This window comes from Meles meles, chromosome 18, assembly GCF_922984935.1.
Source record: "Meles meles chromosome 18, mMelMel3.1 paternal haplotype, whole genome shotgun sequence".
NCBI classification, from domain to species: Eukaryota; Metazoa; Chordata; class Mammalia; order Carnivora; family Mustelidae; genus Meles; species Meles meles.
Window position 1 is genome coordinate 24,842,782 of NC_060083.1, and position 27,970 is coordinate 24,870,751.

At 42.6% G+C, this 27,970-nt stretch overlaps 1 protein-coding gene across 2 annotated transcripts; it reads right to left on the reverse strand.

The window, feature by feature from the left end:
• Positions 1 to 27,970, reverse strand: CRK (CRK proto-oncogene, adaptor protein). 2 transcript variants are annotated; one of them, XM_045983757.1, is made up of 3 exons: positions 27,598 to 27,970; positions 16,609 to 16,974; positions 1 to 2,544 (listed from the first exon to the last, which is right to left on the reverse strand). In XM_045983757.1, the coding sequence occupies exons 1-3, from the start codon at positions 27,836 to 27,838 to the stop codon at positions 2,537 to 2,539; spliced, it is 615 nt and encodes a 204-aa protein (XP_045839713.1). In that variant the 5' UTR covers positions 27,839 to 27,970; the 3' UTR covers positions 1 to 2,536. The 2 variants fall into 2 exon arrangements, with proteins under 2 accessions (XP_045839713.1, XP_045839712.1); XM_045983756.1 differs by having other exon boundaries at positions 16,439 to 16,974.

The window sequence follows — 27,970 nt, forward strand, 5'->3', positions numbered from 1 at the left end:
TAGTGTTATAATACAATGGCACATGTTCATATTTTATTTCAAATTGGTCTGCTTACCATCCATTTCATTCCATTAATAGTGAAATGTTACTTAAGGATAATTAAAAATTATCTATTTGCATTATTAACAATAAACAATTCCAACAAATTAATAAGAATTAACCATGTCAAATATTAGTATCCAAAAACTGGGGTTTTGCAGAAATGATTATATAAAATATAGCAGCCAATTACAGTTTACTTTGCTCTGTGACAATGTACATATGCACTTGAATAGGATTCCAGCATTTGCTTTTGGAAGATACTTATTAGAAGTCCTTTGATCTTAAGGTCCAGCAACGGCCACACCCAGCCAAATCCAACCCAACAGTCCATATAATGGCTTCGGACAACTGATCATTGAAAAATTCTTATGATTTGGGTAGAGTTGAAGTTCCACTAATATTACATATGATAAAAAGAGACATTACAAGCCAATATCAAAGTCAAAGGCAAAAGAAAATACAAACATTCAAATCAGTTTATGATGAAATTTTTCTACAAGTACTTTAGATGTCATACTTTCAGGAAAACGAGATTTTTAATGTGTATTTGGATTTGGATTTTACAGTATCTATGCCCCATCTGAAAATTTAAGAGTAGTCAGAGAGAATTAAGTCTAGTATTGCAAATCTTCTCATTTAATATTATTGAGCACCCACTATGTGCACTGCACTGTGCTAACTTTTAAAAGTTGAATACTAATGTCTTTATCAAGCATTACCTTAGTGTGAGGTAAAAATACACTAAATTAGCGTCAACTCATTAGTTTGCTTGTGGTATGTAATCCTGTGTCAGCTGGCTTCCCTGTGCCATATAAAGAGCTTCTGCATACCCCTCATTCACTCATACAAACACCTGCACACCGACTATGCCAAGCATTGTGCTGGTCACTGGGATACCATGATTTGGTATATGTTCAAAGAATGCATATTAATCATTAACCTATGTAAAAACAATTAGAAAGATAATTACTTTTCTAAAATGAGGCCCAAAGCAAAATATTAAGATGTTTCTATGGGTCATATCACACCAGAGACCAGTGAGTGCCTTCCTAGACTGGGAACTAACTCTGAAGGTTTCACACTGTAGTCTAAATAGCCTAGATCATTTCTGGTCTCAGAAGTCTGTTCTTGGGAGCACCTGACCCCACATACACCATTCCATACTTAAAAGGATTTGTAAACTGAATTGGAACACAATGAAAAAGAGCCAAAAATCAAGGCAGTTGATAATGAAATGCACTTCAAGCACTATTCTGGCCATGTAAAATGAATAATAAGTAAGTAATCATGATTGGTTCAAATGTTTTTCAAAGCACTAACCCTACCCCAAACTCATGTAATTTTAAATTGACTTTTATTTTATACAAGTTGTATATAAAGCAAAGGGCAGAATTTGGCCCTACAACCATCTATGGAATAGTCTAAGTGATTGGTCCTTCCACTCTAAGCAAGTAGAAGCTAAGAATTTCAGAATCCTCTGACAGGATACTGGCACTCGGGAGAAATGGCCCTGCTGGATCCCATTAGCCAGGAGTCTGTTTAGTTGTGGTAGCAGTGTGAACCTACTATGACCCCTTGAGGGAAGGCGGAAAGCTGGGAGTTTGGGTGTCCACTCAGTGAATCCAATACTGGCTTAAAGCTATGCACTGAATAAAGTGCTCTGCACATCTGCTTGTCATCTGGAAGGGAAAGAAACACTTTTCTTGAGAATAAACCTATTGGTAGGTTTTGGGGAAAAGAATGACAAGGATTTAAAGAATCCCAAGAAAAAGTATGAAGCATTGACTGGAAAGGAAGACAAATGCCTCTAGTAGTGTCCTCAGAAATCTCAGGATTTGAACTGTCAGAATGAGTCATACAGTGGTCATGTTCTATAAACGAAAAAGCAATCCCACTGGGTACTTACTATTCACCTGGTGCAAGATTACTTCATGGGGATGGAAGGGAACAGTCTATTGCCATTTGATAGCATCATTTCAAAATGAAAACAAAACCACTGAATAAGTCAGGGTAAGCAGCGTGCAATATTCCTCTCCTGTCCATCAGTTTTCCACAGGCTGATTTGCACTACCTGAGGGAAAGGAGGCAAAATATCCATCCCTTCTGATACACTCAGGCATGGCTGCTACCACCTAAAATTGCCAATTCAGAAGTTAACACACGAGCCCTCCAGTTTCGTACCCTGAAATGGTAAATGAGACTAGAGATGTAGTTCAGTCTAAAAAAGATCACAGGTAACAGAATGCTTATATAAACTAGACTGCTTTGACATCTGTAAGAAAATTATATAGATGACAATCGGAAAAAAAAAAAAAAAAAAAGATTGTTCCCATCTGTCAGCAAAACTGTTAGTTGAGCTATACTCAGCTGAAGTCCTCATCAGGATTCTGTTGATCCAGCAGACGGACATGTGTGAATGGGAAGTGACCTCGTTTGCCATTACACTCCCCTTCCCACTGACCACTCACATTAATCTTCGTAACCTTTACCAGCTCACCGACCTGCAGGAGGAGAATAAGGAAAGCGCTTTATTTCCAGTTATGAATGCAAGCTGAAAAACTCCATTCTCTGGTTAGGCATACCCTGCCCATGTGATTGCTCTAGGGCTGACATTACAGAAATGGCTATTTGTTGCCTCCCAAGCCCCAGCCACCAAACTGATTACTTGTGGTTAGTGCAGGCATAAGGAAGAAGGGATTTCAGCAGTGCAGAAGAACAGAGAGTACAGAAAATAGAAATGATCCTAGAAAATGACACATTTTTGGAAATGTTAATAATCTCTGGATGAAGAATCCCAACTAGAATGACCCAGTATTCCTTTTCTTGGTACCCACTACGCTTAGGAAATGCTTGCCCCACAGCCTGTGGCCCAGGAGAAGAGGTCCCCCTACCTTCACTCACGTAAGACGGCAGCACAATCCCCCAACCACCCATGTACAAGTATCACTGCCTGCTACTGCTTGCAGACAGAAGGTAATCATGGAATGCAACTTCACTCGGTCTCAGAAAATGAAGTGTTCCTTTCACTTTCCTACCCAGGCAAAGCTTTTTCCACTTGGGCAGGTATAGGCTAAAACTCCAAAAGCCCCCACCTTCTTCATCAAACTCTACTTGGCAGGCCACTGTGTGCCAGCTCCCCACCCCCACTCTACCATGTACTAACAGACCTTGTTGCTTCCTCAATGCCACTTGGTACATATTCATTAACAAAAAGGAGACATCATGTTTTTGCTTATATATGAAGAACTTTTCTTTGCAACATCCACTATAAAGTTTTGACAATCTAGGATATACCTCTATTTTATAAACTTAAGATAAAATCAGTCTGATGAATGTATTCATCTTATGGCAAAATACTGAACAATGGTGAGATAAGTGGTGAGATACTGGACTAACGAACTTTATCCTTTGATCATCAACATCTGAGTTCTGAGGCTACAAGAGCTTTTTGTTTTTTTAAGATTTTATTTATTTATTTGATAGAGAGAGACACTACGAGAGAGGTAACACAAGCAGGGGGAGTGGGAGAGGGAGAAGCAGGGAGCCCAATGTGGGGCTCAATCCCAGGACGCTGGGATCATGACCTGAGCTAAAGATAGACACATAACAACTGAGCCACCCAGGTGCTCCTACAAGAGCTTTCTAAGCACAACTACTCGTTTGGTTTCATTAAGTTAGTAACTACTACTTACTGAACTTGCACTAAGGACTGTAAAGCAGTTTTGTTTTTTTTTTTTAAAGTAGGCTCCATGCCCAACGTGTGGCTGGAACTCAAGAGACCAATTATTGCATGCTATACTGATTGAGCCAGTAAGGTACCCCTACTGTACAGAATATTTTATATAAATTATTTTGTAGTCATTATAATATCCTTGTAAGGCACAAATTTTTTCATTTTATAGATGAAAAAACCGAGGTTCAGAGAAATTACAGACATACCTGAGGTCACACAGCCACTGGCAGGGCTGGAATTTGAGCTCAGGAGTATCAGCTCCAAAGCCAATTTATAATTTATGTTCTATCACAGCAAGAACTAACAACTACTGGCCAAAGTCAACTCCAGTCTAGGACTAGGGTCTTCTGTAAAAACTAGCTTGATATCACTCAGAGGACAAACAGCTTGCCTACTGACCTGTCTATAATTTTCTAAGGAACCATCTGAAAACCACAGAAGCCTAAGGTGGTTGTGGGTGTCACAGGAAGCTGAGAAAAGGAAGACAGAAACTAGAGAATATCTGACATAAAAGGGATTAAGAAGAGTGAGAAAAGGCAGCAACTCAGTCTGCTGACGTTGTGAAGATTAAGGCTGACATGGTAAGGGGAAAAGAAAGGATGATACTGCGTTCCCATCCAGTCCCTACAGGCTGCTAGCTCCAGGATTCTTTATTATCAGCAATCCTCCAATTCAAAGTTCCTGAAACCTAAGCAAGTCAACCATGACAAGTCAAGATCTTCCTAGTCTTCTGGGGAGAGGAAGACCAGGACCTCAAAGCAAAAATATCCTAGCTAGTAAAAACAATCTGAAGGTCGTCTTACACCCCCAATTCTCATTCTCAGACTTAATTTTTTTTTTTTTTTAAATAAACTCTATGCCCAACATGGGGCTCAAACTCACAACCCCAAGCACAAGTGTTATGCTCTACCAACGTACTGGGCCAGTCAGGCACGCCATGAGTTCTGACTTTATCTTACCAGCTCCTTTTTTTAAAAAAAAAAAAGATTTTGTTGGGGCGCCTGGGTGGCTCAGTGGGTTAAAGCCTCTGCCTTCGGCTCAGGTCATGATCCCAGGGTCCTGGGATTGAGCCCCACATCGGGCTCTCTGCTCAGCAGGGAGCCTGCTTCCTCCTCTCTCTCTGCCTGCCTCTCTGCCTAGTTGTGATTTCTCTCTGTCAAATAAATAAAATATTAAAAAAAAAAAAGAACCACATTCTGGTTCTTAAAAAAAAAAAAAAAGATTTTATTTATTTGACTAAGAGAGAGAGATCTCAAGTAGGCAGAGGCAGGCAGAGAGAGATGGGGAAGCAGGTTCCCTGCTGAGCAGAGAGCCCAATGTGGGGCTCGATCCCAGGACCCTGATACCATGACCTGAGCTGAAGGCAGAGGCTTAACCCACTGAGCCACCCAGGCGCCCCCTTTTTAAAAAAACTCTTGCAGTTTTGTACCAGGAACATCGACCTGATAACATCTGACTACTCTGTAGTGCATTTTCCTTGTTTCTAACCTGTCAACTATCCTTGACTGTCCCCCCACCCCCACACCCCCCTCACCCCGCATACCCTGGCTGGAATTAATGTTACCATGCTGCTAGCCCCTTCCTATGTTAAGGTCAATTATATGAAGTGCAGTACTTCTTTTCCCCATTTTAGTATTTATCTGTATTTTGTTTTTTAAAAAAAATTTATTTGTGCTAATATTTATATTTTTACATATTTATCAGAGAGAGAGTAAGAGAGAGTGAGCAAGAGAGCGCCCAAGGGGAGAGGCAGAAGGGGAAGGAGTGGGAAATAATCTCAAGCAGACTCCTCGATGAGCACGGAGCACAAAGCAGAGCTTGATCTCAAAACCCTGAGACCATGACCTGAGCTGAAACCAAGAGTCAGACACTTAACCAACTGAACCACGCAGGCATCCCTGTACTTTCCATTAGAACACTTATGTCACGCTAAGTACTATTCTGAAAGCTGGACCCAGAATAATGGAAGTCCCTAACCTTAAGAAAAATGGTTGGGGGATGTGTATGCTCACATACTCATGCCAAAAATCTAAATGTTAGGTTCTTCTCTAGACAGGGACAAAGGGGCCAATTAAAGAAGCTGGTTTGAGGGGTGCCTGGGTGGCTCAGTGGGTTTAGCCTCTGCTTTCAGCACGGATCATGGTCTCAGTGTCCTGGAATCGAGTCCCACATTGGGCTCTCTGCTCAGCAGGGAGCCTGCTTCCCCCTCTCTCTGCTTGCCTCTCTGCCTATTTGTGATCTCTGTCAAATAAATAAACAAAATCTTAAAAAAAAAAAATAGGGGCGCCGGGGTGGCTCAGTCGTTAAGTGTCTGCCTTTGGCTCAGGTCATGATCCCAGGGTCCTGGGTTTGAGCCCCACATCAGGCTCCCTGCTCGGTGGGACGCCTGCTTCTTCCTCTCCCACTCCCCCTGCTTGTGTGCTCTCTCTCCCTGTGTTTCTGTCAAATAAATAAAATCTTTAAAATAAATAAGTAGATAAATAAAAAGAAAAAAAATAAAAAGAAGTTGGTTTGACAGGGCACCTGACTGGTTCAGTCAGTAAAGCATGTGACTCTTGATCTTGGGGTAGTGAGTTCAAGCCCTACACTGGGTGTAGAGCTTATTTCGGGCTGGGGGTGAGGGGGTGAAGCTAGTTTGACAAGATCCCAGCTAACATCCCTAACAGCTGCTATATCTAAATCCATCATTTTATTGATATTAAAGACACACAAAAAGTACATGAGGGAACATTCTGGAGTGCTGGAAATGTCCTATACTTTCATCTGGATAGTTATACCATGGGTACATACACATGTAAACTCCAAGCTGTATACTCAGGATCAGTACTTTTTACCAAAAGATTGATTTCATATCTAAATGAAAAAATGGGGGGGGGGGCGCCTGGGTGGCTCAGTGGGTTAAGCCTCTGCCTTCAGCTCAGGTCATGATCTCAGGGTCCTGGGATCGAGCCCCTTCTCAGGCTCCCTGCTCAGCGGGGAGCCTGCTTCCCCCTCTCTCTCTGCCTGCCTCTCTGCCTACTTGTGATCTCTGTCTGTAAATAAATAAATAAAATCTTTTAAAAATAAAAAAACTGAAAAGATGAAAAAAAATTCATTGTATTTTACCTAGATTTTCTAGGTGTTTTTTGGAAGCCGATTCTTCAGGGGACACCTGGGTGGCTTAGTCAGTTAAGCGTCCAACTCTTGATTTCAGATCAGGTCATGATATCAAGAGTCATGGGACTGACCCCATGTGTGGCTCCAAGCTCAGCAGGGAGTCTACTGGAGATTCTCTCTTTCTCCCTCTACCCCTCCCCCTGCTCACATGTATGCACATGTGTTCTCTCTAAAATAAATAAATAAATCTTAAAAAAAAAAGAAAAAGAAAAAGATGGTTCTTTAGGATATATCCTTAAGCCCACCATTCTACTTGATACCAAAATCGGGTAAAGGTTTAAACACTTCTTTTCTCTCAATGCTGCATTGTCTTTATTCTTAAGCATTTAAAATGCTATCTCAAATTGCATCCTAGAGAGCTCTAAGAAATGAAGGGTAGGCTGAAATGTGGACTAGATTAGCCTCTTGCTGTTACCAGTACCACAGAACCACACCAGGCTTCTCCACAAGCAGGATGGAACCTGCTGATTTGCCTTCAGACTCTTCTTCTTTCCAAGTTCAAAGGGAGAAACGACAGGCATTCCTACACTGCAAGATATCACTGGTGGGGAGGGGGGTGATTTTGTACAGATTAGACCTTTGGATAACATCAGAGCCATCTCTAATGTACATGGTCTCTTGGTTGTACTCTACAGAGGCTCAGGAAAACCACACCATATTCCGAAATCCAAAATCTTTTTTAACAGTTGATTAGGTTCTTGGCAGAGAGGCCCAAACATCAGGAGGTGAAAACAAAGGCTATGTCATAACTCTGAAATGATTCTTTTTTAAAATTCCGATTTTTAAGTGGATAGAAAAGTTGTAAGTTGTCAACTGGGCTAATTAACCTAATTAACCTATCCAAAGTGGCCTTTAAGTACAAATACTTCGAGGAAGACCTTATTAAAATTAAACAACCCTTTGTATCCTTTGGAGTCTTTCTCTTGAAATACTCAAAAGCACATGGGGACTCATGGAGTCAAGAAAAGACAAATCTCAGGGGCACCTGGGTGGCTCAGTGGTTAAAGTCTCTGCCTTTGGCTCAGGTCATGATCCCAGGGTCCTGGGATCAAGCCCCATGTCGTGCTCTCTGCTCAGTGGGGAGCCTGCTTCCTCCTCTCTCTCTGCCTGCCTCTGCCTACTTGTGATCACTGTCTGTCAAATGAATAAATAAAATCTATTAAAACAAAAAAAGGAAAAGAAAAGACAAATCCCAAAGGCAATATGACTATCCTTGGATCACATAAGGCCCAAGTGCTTCCACAGTTTGGAAGAATAAATGGCTGTCAAGCCTGGCAGGTTCAAGTTGGGGAAGTGCAGGAGTGGACAGAGCAGTCTGAAAACACGGTACTACACTTGGGGCAATTCTTTCTCCAAGTCAGAAACAAAGCGAGAATTCACACTCCTCCTCCAGGTAGGCAACAACCCCGTAACACAGAATTCCCAGGGCCAGACCAGGGTGGGTGAAGGGGGACATATATGGGTTTGAAGCTTGGCAAACTATTTCAAAGATGAAGAAAGAAAAATGGAATATCTGCCCCAGAAATGCTATAATCTCAAGATGCAAACAAATGTACCGCAGTGAGTGTAGTAGTAACTGTAATTCTAACACTACGGATTTCAAAATTCAAGTTACAGATGGAAAAAACCCCTAATTTGTCTATCAATGAACAAGAAAGACCTTATTAAGGATTTGAAGCACAAAGAAAGTTAACCTTTCTTTTTATGAGGCAGACCCTACTACCACCTTGTAAAGAAGAGACAGTGAGGACCCTTTCACTGAGGTACTGTGATATTATTCTGTCAGTTTCTCACTTCCTGATCCTGTATTACATCCTTAGGAGCAAGTCTGCAAGTCAATCATGGCATCATCTCTAAAGAGGACTGAATGTTGGTACTTCTGTTTTTTCACTCCTAAGGAACTTGATGAAAACTGGTTTCTTCCCTAGCTCTGAGTAGTTCCCAGAATAAATCACAATCTTGGTACATAGGTAATCAAATCTACAGTTGGTTCAGGAGCCAAAGATTACTCAACTGATATTCACCAGTAAGGTCCCATGATAACGAGAATGAAACTGGAACCCAAACAGCATTCATTTTTGGTAGTCATTAAACAGTAGACATTAGGGATCTGTGTGACCTCCTTTGCTGGTGTAACCCCAGGTGACTACCCTCTAGTTTCTGTCCCTACCATCTAAGAGTTGCCAGTGTTCCTCTGATCCTGACTTGCTACAGGATTCCAATGAGCTCAGGACAGGAAACATAAACAAATTCATAAAAATAGAGCTAGGAAAAACACAGAGAGAGATGGAATACAGAGACCTTATCCTGAAACATTTTCAAACACACCAAGAACACATTTAGTTAATATTTCAAGATTTGGCTGAAGGAGAATAAAAGTTAAGAAGATGACAGCAATCTAAAACAGAGGGTCAACAAACTATGGCCCATGAGCCAAATCCAGCTGGCTGTCTGTTTTTGTAAACAGTTCTATTAGAACACAACAAGCTCATTTGTTGTTTTGTCTATGGCTGTTTTGTTACAATGACAGTTGAGTGGTTGTGACAAAAACTGTACGGTCTGTAAAGTCCTTTACTGAAAAAGTTTGCAGATCCGTGATCTAAGGAATAGGTAATATTTAGGGTGCATCTATAGCCTTTCAAATGAATGGAAACAAATGAAAACAATTCAGCTGTAATGACTCACTTGCCTCAGAAATAGACTGAAACAAGCATGGGCTGTATTGGTAGAAAGTGGTAGGTCTTTGAGATTTACCTGGTAGGCTTCCAGGTGAAGAGAAAAAGCATCCCAATAAATCTTGGAAAATAGGTCTCACCCTAGTTCTAGTCCAGGTAAGAAAAGATCTTCTCTAGCTCAACAGCTGATAATCCCTAAAACTAAGTTTCCTATCCCCTTGGTGCAAGTTGGGGAGATAACTAAATATACTAGGTACATTTCCAGCTAAACTAACATAATGAACTTGACCCAAGGTTCCCAAACTGCAGTGTCAGAGGCACTGCAGCAAATTCAGACGATGCCATGAAATCTTTAAAATTTTGAGGTAAACAGTAATACTTGACATGTATCATGCCATGTGAACCACTAGCTCGAGGCAGTTGACAATTTCTACATGAGATTTCTACATGGCGTCCCAAGTTATTAGGATATAAATATTTAATTTATCTGTATACCTATCTACCTAATCAGCGCAAATGTTAACTATTTCTTTTGGTCTAGGAAACTGTGAAATATTATTGAGACACTAAAGGTGTTATGAATCAAGAAAGTTTGGAACCTCTGGACTATACTCCTGTGTTGATAGCAAGTTCCCCAAAAGCAGAGATATCCAAATAAATGCTTAAAAATCATCTGTGAAGGGGTGCCTGGGTGGCTCAATTGGTTAAGTGGCTGCCTTCGGCTCAGGTCATGATTCCAGGATCCTGGGATTGAGCCCCGCTTTGGGTTCCCTGTTCAGCAGAGAGCCTGCTTCTCTCTCTCTCTCCCTCTGCCTGCTCTGCTTACTTGGGCTCTCTATCCCTCTGTCAAATATATAAATAAAAATCTTTAAAAAAAAAAACAAACAAACCGGGCGCCTGGGTGGCTCAGTGGGTTAAGCCGCTGCCTTCGGCTCGGGTCATGGTCTCAGGGTCCTGGGATCGAGTCCCACATCGGGCTCTCTGCTCAGCGGAGAGCCTGCTTCCCTTCCTCTCTCTCTGCCTGCCTCTCTTGTGATTTCTGTCAAATAAATAAATAAATAAATAAATTTTTAAAAAATTAAAAAAAAAAAACCTGGGACACCTGGGTGGCTCAGTTGGTTGAGTGGCTGCCTTCAGCTCAGGTCATGATCCCAGCGTCCTGGGAGCAAGTCCCGCATCGTACTCCTTGCTCCGCAGGGAGCCTGCTTCTCCCTCTGCCACTCTGTCTGCCTGTGTGTGCTCTCTCTCTCTCTGACAAATAAATAAATAAAATCTTTAAAAAACAAACAAACAAACAAAAAAACCTGTGAAGATACCAGAAGGTCTGCCTTTAACTAGAGTCTAGATCAGTTTACTTCCAAGGTACTCTCTAATTGAGATTCTATGAACTGAAATAAAGGTAATGTCCAAGGACAGAAAAGAAGACATCTCTCTCAATGAACGATACAGAAATCGTTAGCTACAATTCCAGCAAAAGACAACTGATAGAGGAAGGACTTGCCACTTGTGTTCTTATACTTTCCAATCTCATTTTTTTTTCCTAACAAAGGGGAAAGTGGGGTCTTTACTCCAAATTCCTATGCATAGGTCAAAAGGCCTAACCAACTTGGGATTTTTTTTTTTTTTTTAAGATTTTATTTATTTATTTGACACACAGAGAGAGATCACAAGTAGGCAGAGAGGCAGGCAGAGAGAGAGGAGGAAGCAGGCTTCCTGCTGAGCAGAGAGCCCGATGAGGGGCTCGATCCCAGGACCCTGAGATCATGACCTGAGCCGAAGGCAGCGGCTTAACCCACTGAGCCACCCAGGCACCCCACCAACTTGGGTTTTATGGAGTACCACATGAGAAGATCTAGAGTTGATGTAGTCACTAACGCATATAATCAGGGACCTAAAGCACTTTACAACCTCTCCCATCTGTGTTGAGGAACAGGTCCAAGCTTAAGAACACCTGAGAAGCTCCACGATGACTCTAAAGTCTTATCGTCTATCAAAGGCAAAAATGCCAGGTTGAATCAAAGAATGTAAGTTATCTGATTAGTGCATTTAAAAGTAATGTGATTGTTCTGGACAGTCTACAGAGGCATTAAAAGCGTTTAACACCTGCAGTTCACAAGATTCATACTATCCCAGCTCCTAAGGAGCCATTAAACAAAATATGAAAGTTGCCTCTGCACTATTCTAGTGTTATTTCTAGTATCTCTTATTCAAAACATTCAGCATATCTGCATGTTTAAAATCTTGGGAACCCCAGAATGGAACAGATGGTATCCGATTTAGTTATACTCCCCCGGAAATGACTGACTGACCCATAGAACTATTATAGTGGGCAGAGGAATACCCCTCCTTTGGTTAGCTGGAATCAATCCCTACTTTCTACAGCCTTCATCTCTACTACAGAAATCTGATGGGTAGACAAAAAGGAAATATCTAATAACTTATTTTCTACTGGGGGACTGTGGTTATAACAAATGTACCAATGCAGAAAAATTTCATCTTTAAGGTGAGGGCAGATGGTTCCTGAACTCCTTTTTTTAAGATTTATTTTTTAAGTACAGAAATCCTTTCTTCAAACAAAATCTTAGAGAGATCCAAATACGTAATACAGTTAAAAACAGAATTGCTTTGGTTGAAGCAAGAGAGGGAACACAGAGCCTTGCACCCTTGGTGTCCCCCCTCTCCTGAAGGATACCGAGAAGCAGTCTGAAGACTGTTAGTCTAACACAGTATCTCTCGAGCCCTACCCAATTCTAAAATGCAATGATTCTAATTTATCAACTTCAAGTTAAGTGTAAAATTCCACTGAAATGTAGTGTTAAATGTAGACTAGTGGAACTAGGTCATCATAACCATGAATGTTGTTTAACCAGAACGGTAAGACCAGAACACCACAGCCTCCTACTCTTATCTCCCAGTGTCACCTCAACAGGGACAAGGCATCAGCTCTTATAAAAACCCAGAGATAGGGAAGAAGAACTGTAGACAACTGTGTACTGTACAGCTGTACTGTACTGACTGCACAACTGTCCTCGCACACAGTCCAACTGCGGGTATGCTGCCAGTGAAGCCACACAAAACCTATACTGAGGAGGGCAGCCGCACGGTTATAATGCAGTAAGAGTCACAGATTGAACAGAGCATGGTAGAGAAGGTAACACAGTGGATTTGGGTTCATCCTATCTCTACCTCCAAATAGGCTGAACAATCCAATCTGTCTAAACATCAGTTCTTTTTACATAATAAATAAGGATATCGAAGGTCCTTTCCTGCTCTAAAATTCTACGATGCTAAACTGACATGTTTTTAAGTATGTAAGGTATTATAAAGCTATTACTTTGGGGCATGTGTTTTAACCTGAAGGAGGCCATCTTTAGCAATCAATATGTGGCTCAAAACCAGTATCTAACCAAAAAACAAAACTTACTGAAGTCACCTATGTATTTCACAAGATTCACGTTTCACAGCAGGGAGAGCAGCTCAACCATTCCTGAGCACTGCAGCCTCTCATCAAGGTAGGCATCATTAAAAAAACAGTTCTCTCTGGGTGTCCAGGTGGCACAGTTGGTTAAGTGGCTGCCTTCAGCTGGGGTTGTGATTCCCAGGGTTCTGGGATCAAGTCCCATATGGGGCTCCTTGCTCAGCAGGGAGCCTGCTTCTCCTCCTGTTCATGCTCTCTCTCTCAAATAAATTAAAAAAACATTTAAAACAAAAAAACAAAAAAAACAAAAAAAAACAGGGGCTCCTGGGTGGCTCAGTGGGTTAAGCCTCTGCCTTTGGCTTGGGTCATCATCTCAGGGTCCTGATTTCGAGCCCCATGTTGGACTCTCTGCTCGGTGGGGAGCCTGCTCCCCCCCCCCCCCCGCCTACTTATGATTTCTCTATAAAATAAATAAATAAAATCTTAAAAACACAAAACAAACAAACAAAAAACCCCAGCTCTCCTTAAGAAAGAAATGCAGGGCAGCTGGGTGGCTCAGTTGGTTAAGTGTGGCCGTCGACTCAGACTGTGTTCTGGGCTCAAGTCCTGCATTGGGCTCCCTGGTCCACAGGGAGCCTGTTTCTCCCTGTCTCTGCCTCTCATGAATAAATAAGTAAAACCTTTTTTTCTTTTTTAAAAGATTTTATTTATTTATTTGACAGAGAGACAGATAGCGAGAGAGGGAACACAAGCAGGGGGAGTGAAAGAGGAAGAAGCAGGCTTCCCGCCAAGCAGGGAGCCCGATGTGGGGCTTGATGCCAGGATCCTGGGATCATGACCTGTGACAAAGGCAGATGATTAACGACTGAGCCATCCAGGAGCCCCTAACTAAGTAAAATCTTAAAAAAAAAAGAAAGAAAGAAAATGCAGGTGCACCTGGCTGTCTCAGTTGGTAGACCATGTAACTCTTGGTCTTGGGGTTGGGTTAATTTAACCCTGCACTGGATGTAGCGATTACTTAAAAATAAAATCTTAGGGACTCCTGGGTGGCTCAGTTGGTTAAACATCAGACTTTGGCTCAGGTCATGATCTTGGGGTCCTGGGATGGAGCCCTGAGTTGCGACCCTCACTCAGCAGGGAGTCTGCTTATTCCTCTCCCTGCTCAAGCTCCCCCTCTCAAATAAAATCCTTAAAACAAAACAAAACAAAACAAAAAAATAATGGAGGGGCACCTGGGTGGCTCAACTGCTTGTGTCCAACTCTTGATCTCAGGTTTTGATCTAGGGTCGTGAGTTCGAGCCCCACACTGAGCTTACTCAGGAAAAATAAAAATAAAAAAATAAATAAAAAGGGAGGGCACCTGGGTGGCTCCATCGGTTAGCATCCAACTTTTGATTTAGGCTCAGGTCATGATCTCAGGGTCCTGGGAATGAGCCCTACATCAGGTACGGGGCTTGGCAGAGTCTGCTTCTCTCTCTCTCCCCTCATGCTCATACACATGAGCTCTCTAATAAACAGATGTATCTTTGGAGTGCCTGGGTGGTTCAGCCAGTTAAGGATCTGCCTTCAGCTCAGGTCATGATCCCAGCATCCTGGGATCAAATCCTGCATCAGGCTCCCTGCTCAGTGGGAAGTCTGCTTCTTCTTTCCCTTGCTCATGTGCTCGCTCTCTCTCCCTCTCTAAAATCTTTAAAAAATCTTTTGACAAAGGAAGAAGGAAAGAAAGAAGGAGGGAGGGAAGGGAATGCAAATGGAAACAAAATTAATGTCATGACTATTGTTTCCTAGCTGTTAGCTGGCTTGTTTCAGGACTGCTAGTTTTCATACTCCAGCCCACTGCTAACAAGGTCTGCAAAAAATGACAGAAGTCCCATCTGCCATATGCACAGCACCATGTTGGATGCTGACATCATCTGAACTTAAATGAAAACACAAGGCAAGGGGCGCCTGGGTGGCTCAGTGGGTTGAGCCTCTTCCTTCGGCTCGGGTCATGATCCCAGAGTCCTGGGATCGAGCCCCACGTCAGTCCCTCTGCTCAGCGGAGAGCCTGCTTTCCCCTCTCTCTCTCTCTCTGCCTGACTACTTATGATCTCTGTCAAATAAATAAATAAATAAATAACCTTTAAAAAAAAAAAAAAAACAAGAAACAAAAAAACACAAAGCAAGAAAACTTGTTTTCATTGTCCTGCAAACTCAAAGTGGTGGAAATAATGGTGTGACCTATAATTTCCTTTGTTATCAAAGCAGAGACATGATATTTTTAAGTCACAACGCGATTTCAAAAAACAAGCACTATAAAAATACATTTTTCAGTCAAACCTCTTAAGACTCAACTAGCCTTCTTTGCAGCCACTATCCAGAATGTAAAAGAAAATTTTCAAATCCAGTAATATCAGAGACTGGCTCAAATAAATCCCAGTTTATTCTGTAAGCTAACACTTCTACTTAGGCAGAAGGCAGCTTTACTCCCACTGTGTGAACATGACCCAAAGGAAACAGCACTTAGAGATTTCACTTTATAAAAATACACCTTTGCTCCTTCTCTGCTAGTCTGAGCTCACATAACTTCAGCCCATACTTATGAAAGTTAGCTACTTACATTCAAGTTCTATCAGTAGGTCTGAAAGATGGCATGCCACTTTTGTACAAGCTTTTACTCTGAACCACTAGCTGTGTATCTCAGGGAGGGAGGGAGGAGAGACGAGACAAAGCTGTGAATGTTAAAGAGAGGAATAAAGGAATAGATCCAGTGCAACAGTTGACCAGAGGAGACAGACTACCAAGCATAACTATTCGCCGTAAAAGGCAGGAATTTACTCCTCAGGAGGAACCGGCTTCCTCGCTGTAAAATGCACCAAACAACAAAAACCAAGTAAACCTGCTGTTCCTTGGAATGCACAGTTTTGGGTATGGATCTCTTCTCACCTGTTCTATGCTTTACTGTTCCTCCTGAATTCTTACTTTATAAAAAAAGGCAGTCAATGGTAAGAACTCTATGCCCCCTAAAGAAGAAACATGTTTTTTGTGGGAAAATTCCATTTAAGTGCTTTGACAGAGCCCACCTTATTTTAGACATTGATAAACAGAAAGAATCAGAGCAGAAGGTAGATGAGAAAAAAATATTTTAGATTAATTCCTGTGAATTCAGGTAGTGTTATCAAAGAAATCAAAGTATGTTTAGTAGATCAATCAGAACATTCAGTTATACAATTTTAAGCTTACTTATTCCAAAATAGGTTTTCTACAAAAAAAGAGAAAACCTAACATTAATGCCAAAATCAGTACTTAATGGTTCAACATCTACAACATCACAATGCTGGTGTTTGTATTCAGCATTCCTACAAAGCTCTAAGAGGTGTGAAAGGGAGACCCTGTAGCAGATCTCTTCTTTCTACATTTTGCACATTATGTACCTCCAAAGCCAAGGCTGTCTTGTCGTAGGCATTAGGGACTCGCTTCTGGATTACCCTGGCATAAATGGGCCCATTCTGGAGGTTAGGGAGCGGAGTGTTGACGCTGGGTTGGGCATAGGGCCCAGGCTCCGGCCCACCCAGTGGCTGTGGGTGGGAACCCTCCTGGTTACCTCCAATCAGAGCCGATACTGAGGCGGAGGCAGGTCTATACTTCTCGACGTAAGGGACTGGAATCATCCCCCTCTTGCCTTCGCTGTCCTCTGCATTCCACCACTGCTCTTCAGGCTTATCCCGGATTCTCAGGATGTCTCCTTTCTTAAAGGGAAGATCTTCTTCATCATTCCCATTAAAGTCAAAGAGGGCTCGCACATACTCTGCCTCCTCCTGCCTGAGAATCACTCCACTACCCTGCCTGGATCTGGAAACTGGTTCTATCAATGTTGTAGTGTCCAAATAATGTATTTTGTAGAATTCCAGTAAAGCAGGCAATGAATCAAACTCTTGATCTCCTATTCGGAGTCTGGAGGGGCTCACCCCTGGAAAAAAACAGAGCAGGCTATTATTTAAAGATATATTACAAAGGAGATGAAATGCAGATTTTAAACATTTCCTAAACATATTTAGTCAATACGTAATCAGAAAAAAAGTCTAGAAAAGATAACCCCTCTCCTTATGGTAAACTGAAAATCATACTCTGTAGTTAAAACATACCCTAGAAAGATGCCCATCACCACCTGCAGCAAAGATAGAACAGAAGGCCTTAACAGACCAGGCCAGTCAGGGCATACTTTCATACTGGATCAAAGACAAAGCAACATGGAGACTTTTTTTATTCTCCCAAAATGTTCTGTGCTATCCCATTTACAGAGTAGCATAAGGTTCAAGGTTTTGTTGTAATCTTCTTTTCAACCTCAGGAAATGTAGCAACTCTCCTTTTTCATAGGTCCCAGCAGCTTTTCCAAGAGGAGGTGGGGAGAACTTGCCATCTATCTACACCAGGCTCATACATTCCTTCTCTTCACATCTAGAATGTACAATTTCTAACACAAAAAAAGATGTTTTTGTTGGTTTTTTTTTTTTTTAAGTGTGTTCTATGCCCAATGTGGGGCTTAAACTCACAACCCTGAGATCAAAGGTTCCATGCTCTAGTAACTAAGCCAGGCAGGCACCCTCAATTTCATTTCCGACAGCCACCAAAACAAACAAACAAACAAACAAACAAACAAAAAACCTTAATTAGGCAAAAGAACCAAGGAGTCTAAAAAGAGAAACCAGGAAGCTAACTGCTTAACAATCAATTCCTAAGGTCTGCACTGAAATAAAACATGTAAACCATATTGCTCCCTCAGGTCATGAAACACAGTAAATAAGGATGCCTGAAAAAATAAAGTGTTAAAATTCTCAACCTTTGGGGGCACCTGGCTGGCTCAGTCAGCAGAGCATGCAACTCTTGATCTTGGCATTGTAGGTTCCAGTCCTATGTTGGGTGTAGAGATTACTTAAAATCTTTAATAAATAAATAAATAAATAAATAAATAAAAAAAATTCTCAACCTCTTATGACACGCTAGGGTCCAAGAAAAAAGACATTAGGAATCCTTAAAATTCACATAATGCAAAGGTGTGTATGGCTCTAGATACATAGGGCATGCTTCCAAACGTGTTCCCTCAGGGGGGTATAGCTCAGGCATTGAGCATCTGACTGCAGAATATATTCCCTCTCTATCCCAAGATTCTAGAACTGAAAGATAATAAATTAACATGCATCAGTTCAAATGAAAAAGTTTCTAGTGAGGAATACACTTTTTTTTTTTTAAAGATTTGTATTTATTTATTTGACAGAGAGATCACAAGTAGGCAGAGAGGCAGGGCAGAGAGAGTGGGGTGGGGGTGGGGGAAAGCAGGCTGAGCAGAGAGCCCAATGTGGGGCTTGATCCCAGGACCCTGAGATCATGACCTGAGCTGAAGGCAGAGGCTTAACCCACTGAGTCACCCAGGCTCCCCAGGAATATGCCCTTTAACTTACACTCTGCTGAACACCAAAATATCAAATCATCTTTATTGGATTTTTTTTAACCTTTTGGATTCCTGGTAAAGTAATAATAAACAGAAAACTGGTTTTTGGAGAGCTTGTTTTTTTTTTTTTTTAATAACCCTTAACCCACAATTCAGCATTAAGTTATAACCTCCCAAATTTGAGTATGTGTGTGTGTGTATATAAGTATGTCATAAATATATACAAGTGTTTTATAGTCAATATAAATTTTTAATCTTGCTTTTTTTCTTATAAAAAGATTTTATTTTTATATAATAAAAAATTTCTCATCTCTTCACGAACATGACTTTTTTTTTTTTTTAAGATTTTATTTATTTGAAAGAGATTACAAGTAGGCAGAGAGAGGGGGAAGCAGGCTCTCTAGCAGAGAGCCTGATGCGGGGCTTGATCCCAGGACTCTGATATCATGAGCTGAGCCAAAGGCAGAGGCTTAACCCACTGAGCCACCCAGATGCCCTGACAAATAAACTCTTAAAAAAAAAAAAAAAAAAACAGAAAGAAAAATCACTGACAATTTGGGATGCCTGTGTGGCTCACTCCGTTAAGTGTATGCCTTCAGCTCAGGTCATGATCTCAGGGTCCTGGGATCTGATCCAACATTGGGCTCCCTGCTCATCAGGGAGTCTGTTTCTCCCTCTACCTCCGCCCCTCCCCCGGCTCATGGGCTCTCTCTCATTGACTATTTATTTTTAAGATTTTATGTATTTGAGAGAGTCAGAGATAGCGACAGAAAGCATAAACAGGAAGGAGAGAGAGAAGCAGGCTCCCCGCTGAGCAGGGAGTCTGATGCGGGACTTGATCCCAGAACCCTGGGATCATGACCTAAGTAAGCCAAAGGCAGACACTTAACCAACCAACTACCCAGGCGCCCCTCAATCATAACTTAATGAGAAATGCTATCTCTTTTAAATATCATCTTTGATTGGTGTATTTCAAGGTTACTATTTGTACTTCATTTGGGAGGGTTACTTGTTCAAGTCCTCTGTTAAGGGAAAATGCCCAATTTATGTTCTTCACTCCAAGAACACTGGTTCACTATCTAAAAGCCATAGTGATAGGGCTCAGGTCATGATCTCAGGGTCATGGGACTGAGCCCGAAGTCAGGCTCCACGCTCAATGGAGAGTTAGCTTGAGATTCTCTCCATTTTTCTCTCCCCACCCCTGCTTGCTGTCTCTCTCTCTCTCTCAAATAAACAAATAAATCTTTAAAAGCCATAGTGAGGGGCGCCTGGGTGGCTCAGTGGGTTAAGCCTCTGCCTTTGGTTCAGCTCATGATCTCAGGGTCCTGGGATCGAGTCCCCCATCAGGCTCTCTGCTTAGCAGGGAGCCTGCTTCGCACCCCACCCCCGCCTGCCTCTCTGCCTACTTGTGATCTCTGTCAAATAAATAAATAAAATCTTAAAAAAATAAATGAAAGCCTGTGATTAATGTGGTGAAATAGGAATATTGTGATAGCCCAAGATGGATGTCTAAATCAATTTGCACTCTAAAAGAAATGAGACCCAAAAGAAAAAAAAAAAAGAAATGAGACCCAATTATTTTGTTCAGTATTAGAAATCACTTCTTCCAGAATGACCAGACAAAGTACCTTTGAATTCAGTGGTGGAAAGAAGTGAAAAGATAAACTACAGAAGTTAACCAGAAGTCCTCAATACAGAATGAGTACTGACAAGTGCCTTCACAAATGAACGCACAATGAGAAACCAAGACACAATTTAAAGGACAGTTGCACATTTCTTGTATCACACAAGTCCATCTGTGGAATTCATGGCTGTAAGCTAAAACAAGTTAACAGCCCACACTCAGTAATGCTGGCTGGCTCCCCAACTCAAGATGCTGAAATAGAGGGGTGCCTGGGTGGCTCAGTCATTAAGTGTCTGCCTTGGGCTCGGATCATGATCCCAGGTGCTGGGATCAAGCCCTGAGTAGGGCTCTCTGCTCAGCGGGAAGCCTGCTTCTCCCTCTCTCACTGTCAAATAAATAAATAAAATCTCTTAAAAAAAATGCTTAAATAGATGCCCAGACCCAGGACTACATATCCACAGCAAACACTCATCAGGTACCTGTGGACACAACCCCAGTAGTTCCAAGAGCTGAACTGGAGAACTTTGGTTAGGAATGTACCAGTGCATGGTGATGCTATACTCTGGAGTTTGCCTTCACTCAAAAGGACCACTGAAGGGAGATTGTTCCCATTCAAGTCTGGTAGGCAATGAGATACATGGTCATTCTGCTTATTACCACTAGGTTAATTCAGTGATCCTTTAGGCCTGCTTAACTATGTGAAGGATTGGGTCAATGTGAGCTCCAAGGAGACCTACTGAGCACTGTCTGGTCCAGAAAGCCTTCAGGGTAGAGTGTTAGGGAGGACCCTCACACCAGCAGAGTACCCATGGCTTAGAAAATAGTTCTAATGACACCTAGGGAGGAAAGCTCCCTTGCTAGAGTTTACCCACTTACATGCCAAGGTGCAAAAGCCAAAATGGTTTTTACTAGTTGACTTTTTGGGACAGTGGTTGGAAGACAGTACTCAGTAAATGTTAGATATTATTCTTAATGAACAAAATTCTGAAGTGAGGGAAGGAAGTTAAATGTAAGTCTGTTCCCAGTTTTAAGAAGCTCACAGCACAGGGGCGCCTGGGTGGCTCAGTGGGTTAAGCCGCTGCCTTCGGCTCAGGTCATGATCTCGGGGTCCTGGGATCGAGTCCCGCATCGGGCTCTCTGCTCAGCGGAGGGCCTGCTTCCCTTCCTCTCTCTCTGCCTGCCTCTCTTGTGATTTCTCTCTGTCAAATAAATAAATCTTTAAAAAAAAAAAAAAAAAAAAGAAGCTCACAGCACAGCTGCGGATATAAAGGTACACAGAGTGTGGTTGGTAAGCAAGGAATGAAGCAGGAGGTCTTTGGAAGACATTATTTCCCCCGACTTTCACTTTCAACTGGAGATGTATTCTTACAAAAAAACAGTAGCAACAACAAACTGCGTTCTTAGATACAACAAAATCACCATGAAAGAACAGCCCTGATCATACCTGAACATTTCCAAAGCATTCTTTACACTCTAAAAAGGAAGGTAACCACTCCCTGTCATCCATTGTTATGGTTCCTCCATTACTGTACTAGCTGAAGTGAAATGTGTTTGTGTTTGATTTTTTGGGGGGAGGGGTGATAGTTTAGAAGAACAAATAAGACCACAAAGCCAAGAGCCTTGTAAAGATCACTATGAAAACTACGAAAAGAAAAAATGGCAGCTCCTCTGCCATAAATATAAAGGTAGGAAGTTGGTTCAATTCATTTCTTGTTCAAATGCTGCATGGTGTGAACTGGATCCACAATGACTTCTCTTCTTTGGCTTGGCTTGGCAATCCCAGCAGTCAGAGAAATACAAGCAAAACACCAAGGAAAATCTTTGATACTCTTAAAAAAAAAGATTTATTTTTAAGTAATCTCTACACCCAATACGGAACCTGAACTCACAACCCCAAGATCAAGAGTTGGATGCTCTATCCACTGAGTTAGCCAGGTACCCCTTTGATATTCTTTACCTACTATTTTTTTTCTATTTTACTGACATAATAATTCCACCAGAGGAGCGCCTGTTTCTGTATACTGCTGAAACAGTCAAATACATGGACCATCAACCAAACTCCAGAAGGAAAGCGGAGAGAAAAGAACATAAGTCTCAGATAAGCCGAAACCTCATCACAGCTATGTGTTCCAGCTCCTTTTCCCTACTTCATCGCCTTCCAACCACAAACAGCCAAGGGCAGGAAATAGAAGGACAGGAAAGGAAGGAGATATAGTCAGTCAGTCTAGAGAAATGAACCAAAGACCAGGTTCTCATTGCTGGGACTTGGAAAACCTCACTGACTTGTTTTCCATAAACCTGTGCTGGTATTCTGAACATGAGTTATCAACAAACACATAAAGAAATCAAAATCAGGGGCGCCTGGGTGGTTCAGTGGGTTAAAGTCTCTGCCTTTGGCTCAGGTCATGATCCCAGGGTCCTGGAATCGAGCCCCGTATCAGGCTCTCTGCTCAGCAGGGAGCCTGTTTCCCCCTCTCTCTCTCTTTGCCTGCTTCTCTGCCTACTTGTGATCTCTGTCAAATAAATAAATAAATAAAATCTTAAAAAGAAAAAGAAAAAGAAAATCAAAATCAATGCAAGCACTTCATATTTTTTTGGTTTCTGTACATGCCCAACTCATTACTTCTAAGCATTTTAACCCTCAGGTTACATCAATTTTTACAATACCATTCCCTGAAGGTTTTATGAAGAACACCCAAGAGCTCCATGGGCTTCAACAGGCCAGGTCACTTCTGGCATGGGTACCACCACCACAGCAGTTCCATCATCGGCCTTTCCCTAAATTCGAAGTACTTCCGTTTTCCCTTCCTCTTTCCTTAATTCCACTCCTTTCCTCCTCTTCTGCCTATGGTATTTATAGAAAATGCTTAAACACACCCCACCACCTGTCCAATACAAAGGGCTAAAAAGCCTGCTGACTTTCATCTGAGAAGGTCTCCTAAAGCGGTATCAAATATCTGGCCTCCTAAGCAAACAGAACTTTCTAAAAATGGTGGGTATCCAGCATGGTATTTCACAGATTCAGACTGACTGGGTTTAATGAATTCTGGTTCTGCCATTTACTAGCTATACGAACTCTTGTTTAACTTCTCCTGGTGTCAAACACCTATGTAATAAAAGCTCCTAAAAGCAGTTGGTACACTGTACCCTGCCCAAACCTCTTAATTCCTTTAGAAATTTTCAAATAATCCCCAAATCCAAAGTCCACTGCATTGTTTTCCAGAGAAGATTCTACAGAATCTCAGGACACTTCTCAAAATGTCTTGTGGTCAAATACCTGCCTCTCTTGGGAGGGTCATAATTTCACATGAGCACAGTAAATGGCTGAGAAGTCCTGCAATAAATAAACCTACTTCCTTTTATCACGGCATCCTTTTTTGGATGTAAACCTAGAAGTAACTCACTGAAGAACTTCTCCAGAACCACTGGATGGATACTCTGTAACTGATGAATAAAACATGCTGACCAGGTTTGAGAACTGCAAAGATGAGGCAAACAAATGAAACACAAATGGCAGAGGTACAAAAGTAGTAGGTAATGGGGTGCCTGGGTGGCTCAGTGGGTTAAAGCCTCTGCCTTCGGCTCAGGTCATGATCCCATGGTCCTGGGATCAAGCCCCACATCAGGCTCTCTGCTCAGCAGGGAACCGGCTTCCCCTCTCTCTCTGCCTGCCTCTCTACCTACTTGTGATCTCTCTCTGTCAAATAAATAAATAAAATCTTGAAAAAAAAAAAAAAAGGTAGTAGGTAATGAACAGTCCCACAAGATCTCTAGAGAATGGCTTGGTCCAGCACCACCTGGAAGAGGCAGCGTAAACAATAACCACCCCAGGGGCGCCTGGGTGGCTCAGTGGGTTAAAGCCTCTGCCTTCAGCTCGGGTCATGATCCCAGGGTCCTGGGATCGAGCCCCGCGTCGGGCTCTCTGCTCCGCGGGGAGCCTGCTTCCTCCTCTCTCTCTGCCTGGTTGTGATTTCTCTATGTCAAATAAATAAAATATTAAAAAAAAACAAAAACAATAACCACCCCAACTTTTGCTCCTCCCTGATCCAAAATGAGGCAAGCTTTTATGCTTCCCTCACCCACTAGAACAATAGGTAGAAGGCTCTGGGTTAAGCAGGTTAACACCAGGTGCCATCATATTTTCATGTCCCGGATCCAAGGTCCTCTCACACTTCTTGATGCACTCCATCACGCTCTACCCCAGCACTCACTCCCTTACATATGCCATCGTATTACCAGTGCTCACCAACCCACATCATGCCTGCCTGTGAGCCTCTCAATGCTAAGAAGTCTTCCACTCTGCTTCAACTCCTGCTCTCCCAACCTCATACTTATGTTCATAAGACTAATACAGCTAATGCTTATCAAGTACTTACTATATGTTAGCCCCATTCCTAAGCATTTAATACACTAAAACTCACTTAATCCTCGTAAGAATCCTATGTGGTCAATATCACTATTTCCTTTCTTTTACAGATGGGGAAATTGAGGCAGAGGCAAGTTAAAGAATGTGCCCAAAGTTACATAAGTAGTAAGTGGCCAGGAAGAATGTCTCAAACCCAAGCTCCAGACCTCAGACTTAAAACTACTCTCCCAGCTCATACTTAGTCAATTTTGTCAACTGTCTACTGGCTAAGGTCTAGTAATACCTCATTGTTCAAAGAAACATGTGAATCAATGATTGCAAAGCCTTCCCAAGAGGTCCACCTTGAAGTCCAACCTGACAAGGTATGCCCAGTAGACTTGACAAACCCTGCCTTATGGCCCTGAAGCACAACCAGGGTGCTCCCAGACTATGGCAGCCTGTGGAAGCTGAACAACTAAGTTAAAAATATACTCACCAGAAAAGCTTAAAAATACCTAATCCATCCTACCCATATTCCTCTAAAGGAATAAGCCATTCCATACAAAAATATTATGTCCACAAAATTCGCTAAGTAAAAAGCTCATTTTTTTCACGTTCAATTTGCCAAATGAGAACTGTAAAAGCCTCATCATCATCAGACTTTTAGATAACAGACAAGTATTGTCCAAATATTAAAGTTAGTCTCTTCTTGTCATTCTTTCATCTTTAAACAGAACCTAGGACCCCATGACAAAAACAAAAGTGGTGAATCTTCTATGTGCATCGTTCAGATCTCAAAAGGAAAGACAAAGAAGTACAGTTTAAGTGTCACCTCTCTATTCAGAATTCTGAGGTTCAAAATCTGGCTCAGTCATTTACCAGCTGTGTGACCTTGGGCAAGTTACTGAATCTCTGACTCTCAGTTTCCTCACCTATAAAATGAAAATATTTCAATTAATAGAGATCACAGTACTTCTCACCAGATTGTTATGGGCAGAAAATGAGATAAAGCACAGAAAGTACTCGGCAAAGTACTTGGCATAGAATAACCAGTCGATAAATGTTAGCTATTAATATTCTACATGCTTTTCTAAAATTTAAGAAATTTCTCTGTGTAGTTTCAAAAGAAAAAGAGCTTGATGGGAGAGGAGGGGGAACAAAAATTAAGTAATCTTTATTATAAAGACAGCAACTCAATCAATTGCTGTGTGTGGAAAACTGGGCACATTACCAGAAACAAGAATTACCACAATGCCCATGAACTTTCTACACCCCATCCACAAACTCTGGCAATCTTTACCTTCTCTTTTGGGCCAAGGATCTGAACTCATATCTGTTATGAAAAGGTGGAGCTCGGTATCAAAGTAAGCGCAGAGATATAAAGTCCTAACACCAACGTGTGGAGAAAGCTCAAACTAGCAAACCCGCCTGTTGCCATCTCCAAATTTTACAAAATGTATACACAAATGGTCGAAAATTGGAGGAAAGAAGGTCAAAAACTGAGTTTCAGTGACCATGTGCCATCATATTACTGCATTGTAATGTAAAACCCTAGATACCAAGAAGGTGGTAAAAGTCGAATTTAGGGGTGCTTGGGTGGCTCAGTCCTTAAGCGTCTGCTCATGATCCCAGGTCCTGGGATCCTGCTGGACATTAGGCTCCCTGCTCAGAGGGAAGTCTGCTCCTCCCTCTCCTTCTATCTGCTGCTCTGCCTACTTGTGCTCTCTCTCCCCCATCAAATAAACAAGTAATTCTTGAGAAAAAAAAAAAAAACAACATTAAAAAAAAGGTAGAATTTACCTGGTTTAGGGCAAAGTTATGTTATATCTATATTCTTGTCTCATATTATGCAATTAAACTAACCAGACTGAGAAGACCTAGGATAATTTGTGGACTTAAAGATTCCATACTCTTTTTTTTATAATTGGTATTTGTTAGCAACAAAGAGACTGACTATCCCACCTCCCCATTTCCGGCCAGAGTGAATAAATCTAAATTAGGACTATCCCAAAAGGGAAAGAGACTGGCCTGGAGCTAGGCTCAGCTAGTCAGAAGAAAACTGCTTCAACTTGGGAACAATGAGAAAGACTAAGACTCTTGATGCTGTTACACAGGTGATGGTAAGATGACAACCTCAGAATTACTCTGTACTTCACAAACCTCGGGCACTAAGTGCATAAACCTCCTTAACATTCTCCAAACAACTCTCAAGGCAAAAGTAAGACAGTCACATCTCAGTGATCCTTGGTAAGAAAGACCTAGGTCACAGCCCCAACTTACTGAGCAAGAAGAGGCCCTGACATATAGCACTGACAATATTCAAGTCCAATGAAACTGGAAGTTCCATTCACTTTCAAGGAAGGTACTGTTTCCCATAGCTTATTTTCCTGGGGGCAAAAAAAAAAAAAAAAAAAATCTGTCCTCCACAAAATACCCTGAAAACTAGAACCCCCTAATTGTAGAAACTGTCTCTGGACTTGAAGATCTCTTGGACACCATCAGCTGGACATCAACTTGTTCTGGGCTAATCACAGAGGGCTTACTTCTATCCCCAAGACACTTAGCTCACCACCGTCGTCCTCTGCGGGGGAAGAGGACAGTAAAAGTATTTTGGAAAAATGCCCAAGAAAGGAAAAAGCTGACCGGTTTCCTGAGGGTGTCTCCATCCCTCCGGGCTAGTATGTGGTGACTTCCTACCAAAGGCCAGCAGGGGAGAACAGCTCTCCAAACCAAGCCCGGCTCTCTATAATACTACAGGAAATGTTTCAAGTCTAAAAAGCCACTTGTAGGATTATCGAATTCATTCTGGGAACCGCTGCCAAGTGATGCCCCCGCAGTGCCAACATCCCCCTCAGCTCTTTGTCCCCACGTTGCCCGGCCCTGCCCTTGTGCCTGGCCCGGGCGCTAGCCCCACCCTGGGGCCGAAGCAGTTCCCCTTCCCCTGGGCTGTCCTCCGAAGTCACACCCAGAGGCCTGGGTCAGCGGCGACTCCCCCCCCCCCCCACACCCGCTCGTGGTGTGAACGACCCCAAACACCAGGCTCCCCCCTGCCATGGTCACTCCGGCCCTCTGCCCACGTCCCTCGTGGAAGTCAGCTCTCGAAGAGGAGCCGGCTAGGCTGGGGAGTTGCGCGGCCCTCACCCCGCCCGGGGCCTCCCGTCCCGTCTGTCCTCACCGGGCGGAGGCTGGGCGGGCGACGGTGGCACAGACGGGCGCGGGCCGCTGCTGTTGATGATGTAGTGGGAGACGCGCGAGTTCTCGGAGACGCTGAGCACATAGTCCCCGGGGCTGGTGCTCGAGTCCCGCACCAGAAACACCCCGTGCCGCTGGCCCTGCAACAGCGCCACCGCCTCCTGCCGGCTCAACCGCCCCCAGTACCAGCTACTCCTCTCCTCCGAGTCAAAGTTGCCCGCCATGGCCGACTCCGCGCCTACACGCTGGGCCGCCGCCGCCACGCGCGCCCCTCCTGCCCCGGCGCCCGCCGCCCAGCGAACCGGCTTCGGTCTCAGCCTCACAGCAGTGTCCGAAATGGCGGCGGCGGCCGCGGG

Excerpts from the sequence above, each read along its gene's own strand:
- CRK (XM_045983756.1), bottom strand. The coding sequence starts at position 27,838 with ATGGCGGGCAACTTTGACTCGGAGGAGAGGAGTAGCTGGTACTGGGGG. Across the intron at positions 16,975-27,597 it reads GCCCGCCCAGCCTCCGCCCG|GGGTGAGCCCCTCCAGACTC; the intron begins GTGAGGACAGAC and ends GTTTTTTTCCAG. Across the intron at positions 2,545-16,438 it reads AGACAGCCTTGGCTTTGGAG|GTCGGTGAGCTGGTAAAGGT; the intron begins GTACATAATGTG and ends CTCCTCCTGCAG.